This window comes from Trachemys scripta, chromosome 2 (assembly GCF_013100865.1).
Source record: "Trachemys scripta elegans isolate TJP31775 chromosome 2, CAS_Tse_1.0, whole genome shotgun sequence".
Classification (NCBI taxonomy): Eukaryota; Metazoa; Chordata; order Testudines; family Emydidae; genus Trachemys; species Trachemys scripta.
In genome coordinates, this window is record NC_048299.1 from 261521141 (window position 1) to 261537108 (window position 15968).

General features: G+C 40.9%; 1 protein-coding gene across 2 annotated transcripts in view; it reads left to right on the forward strand.

Annotated features, from left to right (window-relative positions):
* FAM91A1 (family with sequence similarity 91 member A1) overlaps positions 1–15538 on the forward strand; it is a 55471-nt gene extending 39933 nt beyond the window's left edge. The window contains exons 21-25 of one of the 2 annotated variants that reach the window (XM_034763574.1): positions 326–433; positions 845–968; positions 2317–2386; positions 11951–11976; positions 12387–12524. In XM_034763574.1, the coding sequence (XP_034619465.1) occupies positions 326–433; positions 845–968; positions 2317–2386; positions 11951–11974 (326 nt within the window). In that variant the 3' untranslated portion in view covers positions 11975–11976; positions 12387–12524. Of the gene's footprint in view, positions 1–325; positions 434–844; positions 969–2316; positions 2387–11950; positions 11977–12386 lie in introns of both variants that reach the window. The other variant, XM_034763573.1, reaches the window with a different exon arrangement.
* The last annotated feature ends 430 nt before the right edge of the window (positions 15539–15968 follow it).

Consider the following 15968-nt stretch of genomic DNA (forward strand, 5'->3'; position numbering starts at 1 on the left):
GAATGTAGAAATAAGTACAAAACAAAATCTTCTCTTAAAACATCAACTCTTTAATGTTTTATTTTGAAAACAAAATTGTGTATTTAAGTAGAAGTGATGGAGATCCCTAGTTTCCTTTATTTATTTTAGTGCCAAACCAGATCCAAATAAGATCCTTGTGTTTTTTCTTTATTCCTTTATGCCATGCATCTGGATTACTGTCCTTAGGTAAATAGTTTGAGGTACTTTGGGTTCATTATCAGTACATCACATATGAGCAAAATTTGTATATTCTATACATCAGGAGGTAACTAAGCTAATGTTCAACTAAATATCTTAAATTTAGGTGAGCTTGAATTGGCATCCGGATCTGATGTAAATGGGAGCACAGAATCATTTGAAATTGTTATTGAAGACACATCTGTGGATTCTGCAGCTAAGCAAAGCCCTGAAGGTAAGATCTTACAAATGACCTATATTATTTACTGAAAGATAAAATCTCCCTTAGATTTTTTTTGTCCCGTCAGAAATCTAGTATTAAAGTATCTAAACACACAATACAAGCATTGCCTAACATCTCCTCTAGTGCTGTCTTTTAAGCAAATAGTACACATTAACAAAAAAAAAGTTAATGTATTTGACACATTGATATATAGATAATGCAACACTGTTAATGTGTTTTAATACAGACCTCTTAAATAATCCTTTTTTTTGCTCAGAATTGTTTGAAGTGTTCTATCTTGTAAATATTATGTAAGTTTTAGAAAGAATGGGAGATAGGAACCTTTTGGTACGGTTTAGCTACTGACTTTCAATTTGCTGTTCTCTTCAGTAAACTTTTCAGTCTCTTGTTTACATCTTGCAGTACCCACAACAGAACTGGAATGGGTTCCCCTGGAATTATGCTTTGGAATTCCACTCTTTAGCTCTGAATTAAACCGGAAAGTCTGCAGAAAAATTGCTACCCATGGACTATGTAGAAAAGAAAGGTGAGGTTTCTTTTGCCACAGCCATTGTGTGCAGAACTTATCTGTGCTTTGGAAATGCAGTAAATTAAAGTTGAAACTGTAGTACTAGATCATGTTATTACATTGTAGAAGTCACTTTTAGGCTCCAAGATACTTGCTATAATATACATTCCCATAGCTCATTAATTATAGCTCAAGTCCTAGGAATATTTGGCTGCTATTGTCAGCATGGGCATCATACAATAATATATCGTGTGTGAGCGGAGATTAGGCTAATTAAAATCTTGCCTTGCAATTTATCTTTATTGTAGATTAAACTTCACATTGCAATTGATTAATATAGCAGAATGTTTTTTGAAAGGAATTTTATTTTAGTTTGGAAACTATAAGAAATTGGATTTCTGATGGTAATTTGTTTCATCTCTTGTTCAATGAGGTCTCTGACAGACCATTTTAATTGCAACTGTTTCACTGAAATGCAGCACCTTCGATTAGATTATATTTCTCAAATTAATGGTGGCTTCTCTATGTGTGGATAAATACAGTCCTTTGTAGAGGGACAGGGCAGAGGGAAGTAGCCATAGAGAGCCTTTACACAAGCTTTCCTCTCATCATCAAAATACTAGCAAAACTCAAATTCCGTAAGAGCTAATAATGTAGTAGCTTTACTGCATTTGATTTTGGGAAGGCAATTCTTATGCACTTATGGACTTAAGTGATGGCCACTGATCTTTATTCCTCATTTTGAAGGTGGCTTTTCATTATAGTTCGTGTATTCTTTGGCAAAAACTGTCTGATTTAGGGGCACAATTTTAGAGGCTGTGTTACAGCCATTTGAAGATGTGGCCCTAATAGGCCTCTGCAGTGAGGCTCTTACAGGTAAATAGTTTGCTTGTCACCTTTATTGGAGCCTTTGCTGTGTTGCATTTTAAGAAGTAACTTACCACTGTATATCATGCCTTTCTAGAACGGTCTAGCATAAGAAGCAAGAATGAAGTTTAATATATTATTCATGCTTCGTGTACATTATAAATATTGAGTAAAACTTTCAACCACACCCTTTGTGTCATAGTAACAAACGTAAATAATTTCAGGAAATTGGATATTCACTTGTTGAATGGAACAAAACCCAGGCAGTTATAAAAAGCAGGGAGTGGCAGGTAGGAGTTTAGTTAGCAATTTACCTCTTATACAATGATAGTATTACATTTTCTGTTTTATTTTAACAAGTTGTGTTAAGAATCTCTAGAGCTGCTCTTAAGATCATGAGCCTGGTATTCTAGTCCACTACACTATCAATATGCATTGACACGTGCACTTTTTTAGACACATGCTATGTTTTACAGCTTTTCCTTTTTTCATTTGACAGCCTTCAAAAACTCTTGCATTCCAGTAGAAAGCTGTCCCTACAGGTTCTTAACTTTGTTTATTCATTCCAGGTAAGGAAAAAAAATCAAAATGTAGGAACTTCTGCATGGTCTGTCTTTTGGTTTTGGCTTTTTTGTTAAATGTTGTGTAGAAGTTTGTGGCTTATTCACTTTTTAATGGTAGAGCTATTAAGGACATTGTCATATTAAAAATCTCATTATTTTCTGAAATTTTATTGAAATAAGAGGGGAAAGAGACCATTGTTTGGTTTTTTACTTGTCACCGCTCCATGTATAATCAGTTTCCCCTGTTTGTAAGGGATTTCAAAGCAAAAGGAGAGAGAGAGAGAGGATTATAACATCCTAAATATTATTAAGGGATTCTAGGCAAGTGTACCCTCAGGTACTACATACTAATCTTCTAAACATCAAGTTGACCATATCCCTTTTAAGAGAAATATTTTTATTTAAAACTGTCATTGTTTAGTAATGAAATCTCTTGTCCTAAATTTAGCCAAGTCTCAGTGACAGATGAAACATGCTGTTAAATTCTAGTTTTATTAGTTGAAGAAGTCTGGTGTGTTTCTTCATGTAAACAATGAAGTGATGAGTTAATGTTGAAGAGAAAATGGGTAAAACTCTTTGCTGGCCGGTATTCAGGACAGAGCAGTAACGAGTCTATTAGCTCAGACCCTCAAACAGCAAGTCTAGGAGCCCAGGCCCTCAGACAGGACAGGGCAGCAAAGTCAGGAGGCTCTGGTCTGTATTCATGACAGAGCAATAAGTGCAATCGGGGGGTGGGCAGCAAACAGTCGGGGGTCCTGGCTCTAGTGGACTGCCAACGAATGCAGGCCTCTTGGCCTATGGTGGGGAGGCTGCCACCCCAGGAGTAGGGTGATGCAGGCCCACCCGACTGCACCATGTCCCAGCCCAGGGCCCTAACAGTGGCGGAGTGGTCTGCCACTAGGTCAGTGGGGAAATCTGGTTGCAACACGCTGGCCAGCTGTCAGTCAGAAATACAACCGAACTATATTTGGCTCCCCTGGGTTACTTCCTACACTTCTGGGTCCTGGGGGTCATCATCCGTCTCGCTGGGATAAACAGTTAACGGCAGCCCCAGCAATTCCTTGGTGTCTCCGGTGACCCGCAGCTCTGGCAGTCCGTCCAGATCTCGGATGCTACAGAAGTTGCTGTCAGGTCTGAACTCCAGCAGCGGAGGAGAGATGTCCTTCTTCTCTGGCAGCTCCTCTTCAACTGAGTTGGAGGGCCTGCCTTTTATACTTCCGGTTCCTGTTCTGCCCCTCTACTTCCAGCCTGGTGGGTGTGGGTGCCCCGGCTCTGCCCACCAGGGAGCAGTCGCAGCCATCCCTCCGTCCATTTGGGAGGGAGGCCTTCCCCCCTCACTACAGTACCACTTGTTCCCCACAGGCCCACCTGCCTTAATAAGATTAGGTCTTTTGGGGGATAACATAACCAGATTTGCATCTGAAGAAGTGAGGTTCTTACCCACGAAAGCTTATGCTCCCAATACTTCTGTTAGTCTTAAAGGTGCCACAGGACCCTCTGTTGCTTTTTACAGATTCAGACTAACATGGCTACCCCTCTGATACATAACCAGATTTGTTACTTGTGCCCAGGCCATTAAAGCTGATCATGCCACTTATAAAAAGGAAACCACCTCCCTTAATATTGTGAATTCAGTATGTGTGTCTGTCTCAGACAATGTCAAATTATATGTTGGGGGACCACTGTTCTCAAATTATTTTTGTCCTGGTTTGCTCTGACACTGGGCCTCTGAGACAGCTTTTAATGATGGCTTTGCCCTTTCCTATAATTTCTGAGACTAATAACTATTTTATACAGCACCATAAGTGTGGTACAATGTCTCCCTGTTTTGGCAATAGCTGTTGCTAAGAAGCATTCTGAGTTGTCATAGTCCAGATGCTATTTTGTCCTCTCTTTCTAATAATAACTGGACAAGGTGTGAAACTATGAAGGAAACCACTACGCTCACTTTTTGAAGTGGCTCTGCATATTCCCACTTATGGGTAATGTGTTGAGTTGTGCAGCCTAATGGTAGAATCGTCTCCAAACAGTGCCTGTTAAAGCACATGTGTGCCTCCTCCTATCCCTCCCCTCAGCATCTTTGAACATTCAGAGGGTGGGGTGAAATAAGGAGGCGGTGGGCACACTACTGCCTGAGTTCCTTCCAGCTACTTATGCCAGATAGAAATGAACTGTTCCGGTCCTTTGGATCAGGTTTTTTCCCTCCTATTCTAGTGCCTTATATAATCGTTGGTGGTAGCTTATACAGTTAGTGTTTGTAGTTTGTAAAAAGCACTGTCTATACAGCTATTTTTAGAGTGCTAGCACAAGCCGTGCTAGCCCAAGTCTATCAACCTGGGCTGGGACACTTGCGGCTGCAGGCTGTGTAGACATACCCTAAGTCAGGGATTCTGAACCTTTTTCTTTCTGAGCGTGCCCCCTGCCCCAAATGCTATAAAAACTTCACGGTAGGGGTGCTGGAACAGGGGGGCCATGACCCCCCCACTTTTTACTGGCTGTAAGGGCGAGGGACGGGAGAGGGGATGAAGAGGAGCGAACGGGGGGTGGGGTCTTGGACGGGGAAGAGGAACCATGGGAGCGGGGCTTTGGGGGAAGAGGTAGTGCGGAGGGTCGGGGAGAAGGGTCGGAGGCTCAGGGAGAAGGGGTTGGGTGGGGAGGGACGGGGCCACGGTTTTGGCGCCGAGGCCACGGTTTTGGCGCCGAGGCCACGGTTTTGGCGCCGAGGCCCCCCCACTTTAAGGGCGCTTCCGCTGCTCCTGCTCCACAGCCCACCTGTGCCACAACAACTGGTTCTCTGCATATAAAAGCCAGAGCTGGCATTAGGGGGTAGCAAGCAGGGCAATTGCCTGGGGTCCCATGTCACAGCGGCCCCCACAAAGCTATGATGCTTAAACTTCGGCTTCAGCCCCAGGTGGCAGAGCTCAGGACCCTGGGCATCAGCCCCATGCAGTCGGGCTTTGGCTGTCTGCCTTGGGCCCAGCAGGTCTAACGCTGGCCCTGCTTGATGGACCCCTGAAAACTACTCGTGGCCCCCCGCAGGGGGCCCCAGATCCCTGGTTGAGAACCACTGCCCTAAGTGTCTCTTAGAAAGCCATTCTCCTTCTGCGTCTTCTGTTTGTCAGACTTTCTCAGTCAGGGCATGTAAGGAGAGGCATCCTAGATTGCAGGTGTTCCTGCTTAAGGGACCACTTGCTGCTAAATCATCAGGCTCTGGGAGATCGTCTAATCCAAAGGCTAATAGGTCTGTTTCATCTCCAACTGCCTCTTTTAGTAAGGCATAAGATGCCTAAAAGACCCAAGTCTGTCGGTTCTGGCTCCTGTTACCATCTCATCCGATCCTCCTGTTAAAGCTACTAGAGTGTTGAAGGCCCTGTCTGTTCAATTGACAGCTAAGGCCCCTATGATTAAGCTGTCTGTTCCAAATTAAACAGGGAAGAAGAAGTCCGTCACTGTCAGTGCCAAATGTTGTGGATCAGATTTATTGGTTCCGTCTCATTTGGATGTGTTTTCTGCGGTTCAGAAACGGTTCTGAGACCTAAGTCTGTTCTGCATTTGGCTTCACGTTTCAGGATTACAGAGTTGAGCCCCTCTCCAGAGCTGATGATCCCTAAGCCTGTCAGACCAGCACCATTGCCTGAATTAACTCTGGTGCCAATGTCTGATCGGAAGAAGACTATTATTGTGCTGGCATGTTCTCATTATGACATCTGACTGTTCGTTGGATCCAAGTGAGAGATTGCTCAGAGCGAGAAGGAGGAAGCCTTCATTGGTTCCGAGAGCTAAATCCCTTTCACCTGAAAAAAGGTGTAAAATGGAAGATATTGTGAGTCTTTTCACAGAGCCATCTTTGCCTCTCCCTCCTAAGACTTCTTGAGAATCGCCAAACAGATCCTTCTCAGCTTTTAAGCATCCTCCGGTGCCGTTGCTATCTCTGGTGAGATCAGTAGTGGAATAGAGGTTGGATCCATGGTTAGAAGAGGATAGAGGGAGAGTTAAAAGATCTGAATTGTCCATATTCATGCCACCTAAGTATGGATTCCCTCAACCTCTTGGACAGTTTCTGCTGCCTCATCCTATGTATATGTTCCCAGGTCCCAATTATTGGAGAGGCTGACAGGACTTATTGGGCTGTGCTGCAAGAGTTCTTCAGTCATCCTCCGTATGGATGAAGTAGTGATATTCCAACTAATAAGGATCTGTCTTCTGGGGAATCTTTGGATCTGATTCCACCGGATCTCTCTGCAGCTCACATGGTGGTGCCTGACACTTTCTGAGTAAGAGAATGAGGAGTTACTTCCTCTTTTTTTGAGCATGATTAGGTGGGTAAAGAATTTGAACCTAATTTTTCAACTGATGAGCGTGTGGGTGTTGCTTCTGTGTCTTCTCCTTCTGAGGATGCTTTACTAGTCTATGAATTAGTATATCGTATGGAATCTACTTTGAATTTGCCTTCAGTTGCTGTGGAAGTGGTGTCACATCCAGTATTTGACGTTCTTGGTGGTCCTTCTAGGAATAGGATGTTTTTACCTATGTTGGAAGGTTTCTTGCAGCCTGCTAAAGGAGTTTGGGTTACCCCTGCTTCTTGTCAGCTTATCTTTAAGAAAACTGACAAATTCTCTGAAATACTATATGAGGCGTGTTCATATTTTCATACTCACCTGTGTCAAATTCCTTGCTGGTTGCAGCAGCCAGTAATAGATTCAGGTCTGGTTAAGCCTCTTCGACTCCAGATAATAGAGAGGGGGGAACAGGTCAGGTTTTGTTTTTGTTTTTTTGTTTTAGTGATTAGGGTGACTAATTACCTGGCAGTCATGCCTGTTACCAATTTCATCTGGGGAGAAAATGACGTGTGCAAGAGTTATCAGATGATCAGAGGAAATCCATCTCAGGGAGAACAGAGGTTTCAAAAGCCAGCTCCTAAATGACCAGAGGACTTAGTGAATAGGAGCAGCAAACGGGAGTTTAGAGAGGGAGTATAACAGGCATCTACATGTAACAAACCTACTCTAAATTTAGGCCAATTCTCCCTTCCCTCTCCCCCTCTCCCCCAAAAAACAAAAACAAAAGCCCTGCAAGAGTAAATGTAATGCAGGCAGAAATCCAGCAGCAGAGTGCAGGCGATCCAGTTTATTGCACTGAATGCATCATGTACAAATATCTGCCTGTGGGCAAGTGGCGTTTCTGTGTGTGCAGTGCAAGCAGTTCATGCGCCTCAGGAGCACTGTAGAGACGCTTGAGGCCAGAGTGGCAGAACTAGAAGAGCGAAGGGAGATGGAAGTACACAGAGGAGACTTTCAGGACACAGTAGAACAGTCCCACCCCCAGTCTGACAGCCTTTGTGCTGTTGAGGAGGATGAAAATCTGAGTGGAGGAGAACATCAAGCTGAAGCCAAGGGAAACAGTCCCTTAGTTATGACATCATCTGGAAGGAATGTCCTGGTATCCTCTTGCACTGAGGACACCCCTCCTAAGGAGAGATCCTGAGTTACTAGGACCAGCCAGGTAATAGCAATTCAATTATTAAAAATATAGATAGTTGGGTTTGTGATGACTGGGAGAACCACATGATTCTAGACAGACTTATGTGTGGTACTGGGGAGGAGCCAGTGATTGTGATACACATAGGTACCATTGACAAAGGAAAAGATAGGAGAGAGGTCTTGGAAGCCAAATTTAGACTGCTAGGTAAGAAATTAAAGTCCAGGACCTCCATGGTAGCATTCTCTGAAATCCTTCCAGTTCCATGCTCAGGGCTGGAAATACAGGCACAACTGCAGGGTCTCAATGCATGGATGAAGACAATGGTGTAGTGAGGGCAGTTTTAAGTTTATTAAACCCCTTTATTAGACACTAGGGAACTTTTGGGGAAAGGAGGAGTCTATACAAGAAGGATGGGCTCCACCTAAACCCAGATGGAAGCAGATTGCTGTCATGTAAAATTAAAAAGGTTGTAGAAGTTTAGGGTTTTTTTTTTGTTTTTTTTTTTTTTTTAACTAAGGGCTGGGGGAAAACTGACAAGTGCACAGGAGCACATGATTTGGGGAGGAGACATCCCTTAGAGATAAATTTATTAAAGGGGAAACTCTATATCCTAGTAAAGAGGATAGGAAAGACGTTGGTAAAGTTGATGTAGGAACTAGTGAGGAACAATAAAAAGTAAGAGTCCCATTGAAATAGAACACATGAAGGTAAGCAACTGAATATTGACAAAATGTAAGAAGTGCTTATATATAAATCCTCGAAGTCTAAATACTGAGATGGGTGAACTAGAGTGCCTGGCATTAAATGAGGAGATGGATATAATAGGCAACATGGAAACTTGAAGGAATGAGGATAATCAATGAGACACCATTATACCATGGTATAGGAATATATAGGAATGACTGAGTAGATCACGCTGGTGAGGGAGTGGCACTATATGTGAGAGAAAGCAGAGTCAAATATAGTAAAAATCTTAAATGAATCAAACTGCACCATAGAATCTCTATGGATAGAAATTCTGTGCTTGAACAATAAGAGTATAGCACTGATACACTACCGATCACGTGACCAAGATGGTGACGGTGAAGAGGCAAAAACCACAATAATAATGGGGGATTTCAGCTATCCTTATATTGACTGTCTATATGTCACCTCAGGAAGGGATGCAAAGAAAATTTCTAGACACCATAAATGACTGCTGCTTGGAGCAGCTTTTGTCCTGGAATCTGCAAGGGGAGAGGCAATTCTTGATGTATACAGGAGCATAGGATCTGATCCAAAAGATGAATATGGCTGAAGCACTCAGTATTAGCAATCATAATGTAATTAAATGTAACATCCTGCTGGGGGGAAAATGCTAAAGAAACCTCCACAATAGCATTTAACTTCAAAAAGAGGAACTACACAAAAATGACAAAGCTAGTTAAATCGATTTGCTCTTTGATGGCTGGACCTTGTTCTCAGACAAGACTGATGACACTTTGCACTCCTGTAAGGGTTCCAGGGCTTGTCTTAAACATGTTCCTATTGGAGAAATCTGCAAGGCTGCTACTTGGAAGTCAGTGCGTACGTTTACTAAACATTATGCCTTGGATTTGGCTTCAAGAGAGGATGCTAGATTTGGTAGAGCAGTGTTTCAGTCGTTATTTAATTAGGACTCTGTTCCCTCCTCCTGAGTTTACAGCATCGCTTGCCAAACTGTCTATAAGTGGGACTATGCAGAGCCACTCGAAGGAGAAATTAAGGTTACTTACTAATAACCAGAGTTCTTCAAGATGACTCTGCATATTCACATATCCCGCACACTATTTCTCAGAGTCCTATCCTGGTTTCTCTGGGTCAGCGATAGAAAGAACTAAGGCAGTAAAGTGCCAGTGCCCCCTTTTATAGCCTCGCCCTCAGAACATTCAAAGGTGAGGAGAGGGCGCGTGTGCTCTAACAGGCACTGCTTGGAGAAGGTTCTACTGTTAGGCTGCACTGGTTGGCGCATTATCCATAAATGCGGATCTGCAAAATCATCTCACAGACTCCTAGGCTTTAAGGTCAGAAGGGACCATCGTGATCATCTAGTCTGACCTGCACGTTGCAGGCCACAGAACCTCATCCACCCATTCCTGTAATAGATTCATAACCTCGGACTGAGTTACTGAATTCCTCAAATCATGATTTAAAGATACAGAGAATCCATCATTTACTCTAGTTCAAACGAGCAAGTGACCTGTGCCCCATGCTGCAGAAGGCAGCCCCCCACCCTTAGGGTCTCTGTCAGTCTGACCTGGGGGGAAATTCCTTCCTGATTCCTAATATGGTGATCAGTTAGGCTCGGAGCATGTCAGTGAGACCCACCAGCCAGATATCTGGAAAGAATTCACTGTAGTAACTCAGAGCGCTTCCCATCTAAAGTTGTCTCCAGCTGTTGGAGATATTTGCTAGTAGCTGTCGTAGATGGGCCATGTGCCATTGTAGGCAACCTGAAAGAACTCCAAAGAACCTCAAGTAAGTAATCTTCATTTCTACTTGAAGCAGATTCCTCCTAGAGCGTCAAACAGTAGTTCCAACTAGGTGCATTAAATTAGCCTCAGTCCGACACAGATGGCAGCAGTGCAAGTGGTCTTTGAGGTCCTTTGGGAACTTGTAGCACACATGAGAAGATTGATACCAGTGAACTGACTTAATGTGCTGATGGACAAGGGAGAGTTTGATTTTCAGAGCACTGAAATTCCTTTTGTGAAGCAAGCCTATTTGGATTAGATACCTGTTTCTTAGACTGAAGAAGTATTGAACTCCTACACAAGCCCTGCTTTAAACTCATTAGAGAAGAAGCTTTTTGCTTAATTCAAATGTCCTGTGATGTAATTCCAACATACATAGCATTGCAGAAGATAAAATTCGAAGACCAAACATGAAGGATCTTAACATTCTAAATTTTGTATCCAAATGCAAGGAGCACTGGAAACTAGCAAGAACTAGAATGGGGTAAGTATCAGGGGGTAGCCGTGTTAGTCTGTATCTACAAAAACAACAAGGAGTCTGGTGGCACCTTAGACTAACAGATTTATTTGGGCATAAGCTTTCGTGTGTTTTTAGAAGGGGGTACTAAATTATGGAGATTATCTAGTGGTGTAATCAGAAATCGGTGGAATGATCCACATATCTGGCATGTAAAGTACAAATGATTTTGTATTTATAAAATACATTGCATGTGAAATCATATAAAGTTATAATACATAATGAGGCCTGGTCTACACTTGGGGGGGTGTTGATGTAAGATACGCAGCTTCACCTACGGGAATACCATAGCTGAAGTTGACACATCTTATTCCGACTTACCTCCTGTCCTCACGGTGTGGGATTGACGGCCGCGGCTCCCCCGTCGACTCCGCTACCGCCGCTCGCTCCGGTGGAGTTCCGGAGTCGACGGGGAGCGCGTTTGGGGAGCGATATATCGCGTCTTAACGAGACGCAATATATCGATCCCTGATAAATCGATCGCTGCCCGCCGATACGGCGGGTAGTCTGGGCGTACCCTGAAAGACATGTGGGGGTGTGCTAGAGAATTTGGTGATGAAATACTTTTGGGTAAGGATTCCAGGAATGAAAAAGTGGAAGCGCGCACACACACACACACACACACACACACACCACTTCGTCACGCTAACCAGAATGAAAGAAATAAATATATCTACACATGCTTTGTTGTTTAAGTGCCAACAATGTGTTTCTTGTACAAGATATCAAGGATGACGTGGTTCCTGCTCTGAGTGTATAGTCTTAAATAGCCAATACAAATCAGGTAAAAGGGCACAAAACTGACAGAGGACGGTTCTATCTTAGAATGACTTGATTGATGAGACACAGTGACTTTAATGAAATGGAGCAGCATTACTAAATGGTTTAGAGGTGTTTGAATGAGAGAGGGTGATCATCTTTCTTTTGAGGGTGTTCCCAATGTAGATGGCAGTCTGGGGAAAAAAAGAGAGCCTAAGGATAAGAGTAGGAGACTAATAGAAAGAGTCTGCCTTGCAGAGGAACAACATACAGAAATCCCAAGAAGTACAGTTCCTTGGACTTTCTTATGTTTCCTTGCAGGTCAGATGGCTCACACGGGCCTGAAGGTAAGTTTCATGCAAGTTGGGAAGGGAGCACAATTTTGTAAAGATTATTGTACTCTGACACTGGGGCAAACACCAGCTTCAGCTATGTTTTCAGTGGCTAGTTACTTACTAGTAAATGGAATTCTGGTTGAGGTTTTTTTTAATTCCACTTTGGATTTTTCCAGAAGCCTTTTGGACCCAAGAGAGTTTGTATGTAGACATAGCAGAAGAGTCAAGTAACTCCTGACCCATTCAGTGGCGCATGCACTTACCTATATAAAAATTCAAAACTTCAGTGGCTGAAAGTAGCATTCATAGACCCTCCAAATGTGTGGCTTAAATGAGTGAATAGAACGCCAGTTAGTACTAAAGCACCCTTGTTGGTCCTTTGTTTCTATTTAAAAACATTGTATTTTTCCCTTTGTCTTTAGGAAGGTATTTCAACACTGGATCTGCTCTCTGACACCAGTTCAAGTTTCTTTTCACAACCTACTTCTGCAGACATAGGTGTTCCACTTCCTGCCAAGAATCTAATGTTCAAAGAAGGCATGTTATCCGAATGGAATGGACAATCCCCGTCCCCAGTTCTTATTGCAAACGTACTTAAAGAACAAATCAAATAATTTGGTTTCACCATGCACTGCTCACTTAATGCCTTTTTTCTTTGTCTATTACGATTAATTTATACTGCAGACCACTAAGAAGTGTTTTGCTGCTGCAGCATAACCCATATTAAAGTAGTGTTTTTAAGTGTGTTGTGTTGCAGTACTGGGGAAACACACTGTATACAACTTGTTATTCGTTGGCTGCAACAGAAAGATCTTATGCTATCAGCACTATATTTGTATCTTGAGATAATCGCTATTTCTTTTATAATTCTAAACACACCCTTTTTAGGCTTTCTGATTATTGTTAAATTTCTATGCTGTCACCACAAAATTGCAATAGTAATTTTATATGTTCGTTGCTCAGACATATAAATCCTGTTTAGTTTTGTATTTTATTACTGAATTCTGTTTATAGGTAAGAAATTTGGCTCTGGAAGGCTTAGTAGTGTTCAAATAGTAAAAATCCTTTATCAAGGTGGTATTATGGGGCATTAAGAATTGTTGCCAATGTCTGTATATTATGTAGATCAGCCTGATGATAATGAAGGTTTGGTTTGGTAAATCAACATAACAATAATGAATTGACACTTTCTATGAGGTCTTAAGTTTTGAAGACATAAAATTCTGCTGATGCCTCTAGGAAATCTTGGAAAAAGATTGGGTCAATTTCATCCTTGGTGTAACTTCATGGAGAGCAATGGAATTGCACCAGGGATTAATTTGGTTCCCTCTGTTCCTAGAAAGCTGTTTACATATATAATAGTGTATTTCTCTTGTCCATTGTTTTATTGGAGCACTTACATAAAACTAGGATCTTTGCGCCTTAAGCATGTTTGCTTCTCTCATATGCAGTGTTGTTGGGGTCTTGTTGGTCCCAGGATATTAGAGAGACAAGGTGGGTGAGGTAATATCTTTTATTGGAACAACTTCTGTTGATGAGAGACACAAGGGTTTGAGCTTACACAGAATAGACCTGAAGAAGAGCACTGTGTAAGCTTGAAAGCTTGTGTGTCTCACGAACAAAAGTTGCTCCAATAAAAGATATTACCTCACCCACCTTGTCTTTCCTTCTGTCACTTATTCCTCACCGGAAGCTGTTTGTTTATGTTTGTAATGTCGCTGTAGAAAAGAGTGTCACAAACCAAAAATTTGAATGGCAGAATAGAATAAACAGTCAGAGAAGACTTAACACTAAAAGAACAAAGCTTTTGGTTTTTATGTGGGTGTCCTCAATAAAGAAAAATGCAGAAAAAAAGTGCAGAAAATCTTTAGGCAGATGTATTTCTTTAAATAATTCTTTTAAATTTTCCTTAAGCCATCAACTACTCATGATTAGTATAAACGTTAATCATTTCTAGGTTTAGAAGGCTTCCCCCCTAGAGGTGGGAGGAATTTGTGCAGTGTTACTTCATTTTAGTTTATACTAACTCTGCAAGGTGGTTTCCTGCCAGTTTAAATACATCGTATCCAGTTAAGCACACTAGGAAAACAACAAGCATGTAAAATATTTTGAAGATTAGTGTCTAAAAATTTCTGATGACTTTTAGTATATTAATGAATTCCAGTAAACAATCTTTAAAATGAAATTGAACCACGCTGTCAGCACCTGCCTGTAGTTAAGCAATTATTGGACCAAGAACCTGTGCAATGTGCAGTGCTGGAAATTGTACATGATAAATGTAGTAATGTTCAGTTTTTGTATTTGTTTGATAAGAGGGTAAGAAGAAAATATTTGATGTGATATATGTTTTAAAAGGAATAAAAAAAGCACCCTAATGTGATGGAACAGTGATTTGAATTAGAATGGAATCTTCGATTATTTCCTTATTTCTCACTTGGTTAACATTCCTATTAAGTGTGAATGTGTCGCTTTCTCTCCGGCTGAAAACTGGAAGTTGTAAGTACTTCAGCATGATCAGTGCAATGCTCTTCTCACGTTTGTCTCTTTCCCCTTTATATTTTACCAATAGCAGTTGAACTTGCTTATTCTGCACATATTATAGAGCTTGACTTCATGTGTTGATTAGTGTGTACACTACAATAAAAAAGGTTGACTTTTTTATTGGAAGTGGACAAATTGTTCATATTTTAAAATTGATACTGGTTGTCTTATTGCCTTCAAAGGAAATTAAAAAGAAAAAAATAGGTATGCTACATGTTCTTTATTGATATTAGTAAGGAGGGAAATAGCATAGAAAGCAGACCAAAGTCTGATGTGTCCGAGAATTATTATCCTACATGAAGAGACATTAATCCACGGTCTAACACAGTGGAGGGACCTATACTGAAGGTGATGCTTTACTTTTTCAGTATTGTAGGCATTATTTAAAATACTGCAGTGAGCTTTCGTAGGTTAGCTAGCAACATACTTTATATCGGCTGTCACCTGTACATTGTGTATATACAGATATGTACAATTATGGTAGCTCATGTAAAAGTCTATCATCTGCAACCTCAAAATTAATTTTTTTTAAATTTTGTTTTTAATTGTTCACTATTATTGGCTTGGATGCCTAAAGTTAGGCTTCTAAATAAAAGTAGCCTGATTTGCAGAATTGCTAAATACCTACAAATCTGAATGTTAACAATAAGATCTGCAAGTACTTGGCAGCTTTTCAAAATCAAGCTACTCTTATTTAGGTGCTTTAAGATGGATTTAGGAACCTAACTATAGACACACAGGCTTGGAAATTTTACTGAATAGGTGACTACCAAAGAAAGACCTTAAAATACCATAAACTCAACTGCAACTGTAATACTGGGTGTGGTCCAGATGCTTTATTCAAAGTACAACATTTTGTTTTAAATGCGGTGTAAACAACGGCAAGACCTCCATTCAAACCAAAATAATCTTTTTATATTGTTATTAAGAATAAAGACAATATAATTTTTTTTTCTTCAAATGATTTATTAATTGTGGAAAATCAAGTTCATAATATTTTAAATTTATTTTAGGCATCTACCTTCCAAGAAGTCTATTAAGTTAAAGAAAAAAGTGGTTTGTTTTGTGATTTCAGAATAGTTCGGTCAACCTAAGCAGTATTTTAGCTGGATTTATCTTGCGATATAGGCGCCAACTAACAAGATTTCATTGTGGTTTCTATCATGTAGCAGTTCAAAAATTCTCTCTGGCATTGTTCTCAAACCTTTTTTTTCTTTTCTTGTTCAGTGTTTCTAACAGTTTGTATTCTGAAGGTTTTCAAGTACAACTGTAACTCAATACAGTTGATTTTTTTCTGGTATGACATTGTTAATAGTATACATTGAAATGTACAAAACCTTGTGTTCAGTTAAATTATTGGCACATGTAACAAATGTTTACAAATAAAATGTGTTGTAGATCAAAACACAGCAAAATGCTTTTCCCTTTCAGGTGTGTTTCTTCTGGACATGGCAGTAAAATGA